This window comes from Arachis ipaensis, chromosome B10 (assembly GCF_000816755.2).
Source record: "Arachis ipaensis cultivar K30076 chromosome B10, Araip1.1, whole genome shotgun sequence".
NCBI classification, from domain to species: Eukaryota; Viridiplantae; Streptophyta; class Magnoliopsida; order Fabales; family Fabaceae; genus Arachis; species Arachis ipaensis.
In genome coordinates, this window is record NC_029794.2 from 126,816,285 (window position 1) to 126,821,184 (window position 4,900).

General features: G+C 36.8%; 1 protein-coding gene across 1 annotated transcript; it reads right to left on the reverse strand.

The window, feature by feature from the left end:
- On the reverse strand, positions 1,237-2,106 carry LOC107621429. Its single transcript, XM_016323450.1, has one exon. It carries the CDS (start codon positions 2,104-2,106, stop codon positions 1,237-1,239), a length of 870 nt encoding a protein of 289 aa, XP_016178936.1.

Consider the following 4,900-nt stretch of genomic DNA (forward strand, 5'->3'; position numbering starts at 1 on the left):
TTCCTTCGCAAATCGCCACCACCACTTGAACAACAGTGCAGTGTTCTGAATCATAGCGTCTCTAATTCCCAGGCCACTAAATTTTTTAGGGGCCTGCACCAACTCCCATTTCACCAGCGCCATGCCCTGTCTCCCGTCCTCCTTACTCCACAGAAATCTTCTTTGTAGGGAGATCAGCTTCTCTGCAACCGCCTTCGGCATCTTGTATAGGCTCAGATAATACACTGGTAAGCTATTCAAGACAGATTTTATAAGCACCAGCTTCCCCGCTTTGTTTAGCACCCTAGCTTTCCAGAGGCTTAGTTTCTCCTCCACCTTATCAATGACAGGCTTCCAGGTCTTAACCAACCTTGAATTAGCTCCTAAGGGGACTCCAAGGTATTTAACAGGGAGGGTGTCTTCTTTGCAACCCCATAAACTACACATACGCTATACCCACTGCTCTTCACAATTGAGTGGAATCAAGCTGGACTTGTCGAAGTTGATACTGAGCCCTGACATTAACTCAAACCAGCGCAGCAGCCGCTTGTAATTCTGCATAGTCTCATCATCTGGTGGGCAAAACAGGATAGTGTCGTCAGCAAACTGAAGGTGTGAGAGTTCCACACTGTCTCGACCCACCACCAAAAGGGAGATGCGGCCATTCCTAACTGCCTCACCAATCATTCTATGCAGTACATCAACAACCAACACAAATAAGAAAGGAGAAAGCGGATCCCCTTGTCTCAAGCTCCTTTCCATTTTAAACGGTTTAGTTGGTGATCCATTAATCAAAACTGACATCGAAGCTGTGGTCACACACTCCATAACACAAGCCCTCCACCTGCGACCAAAACCCCATCTTCTCTAGTACAATATCCACAAAGCTCCACTTGACTCTGTCATAAGCCTTTTGGAAATCTAGCTTGGTTATGGCTGCCTTCACCTTTCTCCTTTTAACCCAGTGCACCATTTTACATGCTATGAGAGCCCCATTATGAATTTTTCTACCTTGTACAAATGCACTCTGAGTCTCCCCTACTAGCCCAGGCATCACTGCTCTCATCCTCCTAACAAGTACCTTTGAAATGACCTTATACACACACCAACCATACTAATAGGCCTGAGGTCTTTCATCTCCTTCGCACCAGTGAACTTTGGGGCCAGCGCTACCCACGTAATATTGGAATCTGCGGGTAGTCTGGCTGTCTGAAAAAACTCCATAACAGCTCCCATGAATTCCGCTCCAATCTCATCCTAGTATCTCTTAATAAAGTTCATGTTGAATCCATCACACCCTGGCACCTTCGAGGACTCACACTCCCACACTGCCTGTCTGATTTCCTCAACTGATGGCATCACCTGCAAGGACCCTGATTCCTCCTCATCTATCCTTCTAACCAGCCCATCTTTGAACCCCAGTAAAGGAGAGCTCTCCTGATGATACATATCTTTATAAAACTCTCTAATAGCTACTTTAATTCTAGCTTGGTTCCTTATCAGTCTGCCATTGGCTACCAGATTATCAATCCGATTATTCCTCCTTCTTGAAGATGCTATATTGTGGAAGTACCTTGTGTTTCTGTCCATCTCCATGGCTTGCTGAGATCGAGACATTTGCTTCCAGTGGATTTCTTTTCTCACATACCATCGCTCACAGCAAGTAACTAGTGCCTTCCTTCTAGCCTCCATAGTAGCATCGTACACTCCAGCACTTGCCATATCATCAACCTTTTTTATCTTTTCCTCAAGCTTCAAGATCTTATTGTTCATGTCGCCAAAGTTGTTCTTGTGCCAACTTCTCAACGGACCCGTTAGCGCCTTCAATTTATCAGTAAATTGCAACTCCCCTAAACCCCTCCATTCCTCCTTAACCATTCGAAGGAAGTCGTCATGTGTGAACCACGCGTCAAGACTCCAAAAGGGCCTAGGACCTCCCTTCATCCTTCGATCCTCCACAATAATAGGGCAGTGGTCCGACAAGCCTTTCGGTCCTCCTCGTAGCCGAGTCTCAGGGAACTCTTCTAACCATTCCACACTCACCAACACTCGATCAAGTCGACTGCATGAACGACTTCGAAACCAAGTGAACTTGCGATCTATAAGTGGCAGGTCCACTAAGTGCATGTCCTGAATCCAATTCTTGAACTCTTCTGCGGATATAGCACTAACCTAGCACAATTATCACAAAATCAACACTATAAAGAGAACCATTGTTCGTAATTTCTACTTTATCGTGAAAACACAAATTGAATCTATTAAATGCACAAAAATATGAGTATTTAGTATTTCAAGAGAGAGAAAAAATAGAACAAAAATGGGCCACTTAGGTTTTGATTACCTTCCATAATGCTTCAATAGTGTTACAGTATTTTTTATTTGAACCTAGCGTCAAGAGTTTCTCTGAGTTTTCGCAGAGGTTTTGAGAGATTTGATAGAGGAGTGGTTTAAAGTTTCCATCTTGAAGTCATGATGAGTTTAAAAACCGTTTTTCATATAAAAGAGTGCGGCATGCGAAACGTTTGATCTTTGCGTTACTTAAGTTAGCGTTTGTTTTGAGGTACTGAGACAGAGACTGAGAGACTGAGATTCGGTATCATGTTTGTTGGTTCAGAGATTGGTACTAAAATTTCTGTCTCTGTCTCCAAAATTTCAGTATTTCAGTACCTCCAAAACATAGGGACACAGGGGACTAAAAATTTTAGAGATAGAGACTGAAACTTTAATAACATTTTATATCTAAAATACCCTCATTAATTAATTAATTCTAATTTTACCCTTTGTGCAAATTAAATTAGAGTTTCATTCTTGTTTCAATTTCTGTCTCCCATTTTGCACCAAACAGAATACTGAGATTTATTTCAATCTCTGTCTCTTAGTCTCCGTCTCTCAATCTCAGTCTTTACGTCTCTGTCTTTCCACCAAACGCTACCTAAGAGTTGGCGCGTGTTACACACTCTCATTAGTAAAACTAGTTTTTGTTGGGACTAAACCAACTTAATTAAATTTTATTACCTAAAAGGTTTGGATGTGTGGCATAACTGGATTTGATAATTAACAATGTCCAAAAATAATCAATACACTTAGCAATTTATTTTTACTTATATATTAAAATTAATTATATTATTGTGCATAATTACTTATTAATTTTAAAAAATCCCTGAAAAAAGTCACCAAAAATTACGTTATATTAGATGTACCTTATGGAAACATGTTATTGAAAGAATGTTTTTACATTCTTAAGTATTTAATACCAAAAATTTTATATCGAATACATTTTATTAAGATAAAATTGTCAAAAAATTGAATATGTTTTTTTCGAACCACATGTCACATTAATCATACTTCTTTGTGTCGGATGTTGCTTTATATTCAAGTCCTTCAAGTTCTTCAGGTAAATAGTAAAATTACTCACTGCACTAAATCCAAATAACCTTATTCAAAGAAGCTGCTAGGTAGATAACGAGATTATGAATAAGGTAAACAATGGACTACATCTCACATCTATTAAATATAAATAAATTTATTAAATTTAAATTTAAATTTTAAAATAAAAAATTAACTTTTTTTTAATTTATTATTTACTTTGTTAAAAAATATTATTTTCTTATACTTTCTCTAAATTCTATTTGTCTATTTCTATTTTTGTTTATTCTCTTAGCAGGATGATACGGATTCGTATGTACGTGTTTTTTGAAGTGACAACATGCAAATATTCTGTTAGGTTTGATCTCTTAAAGAATTTATTATTAAAACTCAATTCAAGGAATGATGGACTTGGACAAAATGTGAGAGGAGGTTTTGATTTCGATGGTAGCAAATATTATTTGGAAAATTTGGAAATCTACAAATGAATTTGTTTATACAAGCGCACAATTTTTTATCCACAAAACACAATCATCAAATCAAACATACTTTAAAAAGGTAGCTGAGGTTTTAGTTCAAAGAGCAAATCATATGCCTCTTAATATGCTGCACTCGGGTTCAAAACTTAGCGAAGACCAAGTAATAGATAGGAATCCTAAAGTATTAAGTGTGTGAGTGTATAATGTGAATGAATTTGAAATATAATGTCTAGAATTAGGAGCTTTCTAATCTATTTGACAAAAATAAATAAATAAAAAACATGCTTTAAAGATAAGGAATAAACAATCCAAACAATTCAATATCAAGATCAAAATTAAAGAAGAGAGGCATATACCGTTTGGAGGCCTCCAAATGCTGAATATGGTGTGTGTGAAGATTAAGTACAAAATTTTAATTTAAAAAAACCTAAATTACATGATTTTAAGATTATCTAACTCAGAGTCCTTAATTATTTAAGGAAAAGTCTAAGGGCCAGCAACTTTATTAAATTTTGGCCAGCATGTAACCAGCAAAGAAAAGTGAGCCATTCGATGAAATCTCACATCAATCTCACACCATTAAAATCATCATTGATGGCTATTTGATGGTTATAAATCACAAAAGTTGCTGTCCTCCTAGCACCCCTCATTATTTAAATTTCTTCTTTATCAAAAGGCAACATTTGTACTATATAGTCATTTTATTTAAAAATGTTTCAAGCAATTCAAATGAAGTCTCAGAAATAAAAAGCACTTCACCAAGTTTATGTATTCTAAGATGAAGATTTGCGGCATTTCACCAAGTGTTTAAGAGACGGTAAGAGAAATGAATCTATACATAGAGACAAATTGAAACGTACAAATAATTTCTGAGGAAGACAAATGATGTATGTTGTTGCTAAGAGACGTATAGAAATGAACGATTACTACAATACACTTGTACTATTATATAAACCATATACTTTTAGAAGGAAATATTTTTTTAAGTGTCAAATACTTTATCTGGCTATGAGTTATAGCTTAAATGACATAGTCTCTCCATACTCACCTACGAAGTTGCGGGTTCGAGTCTCCCT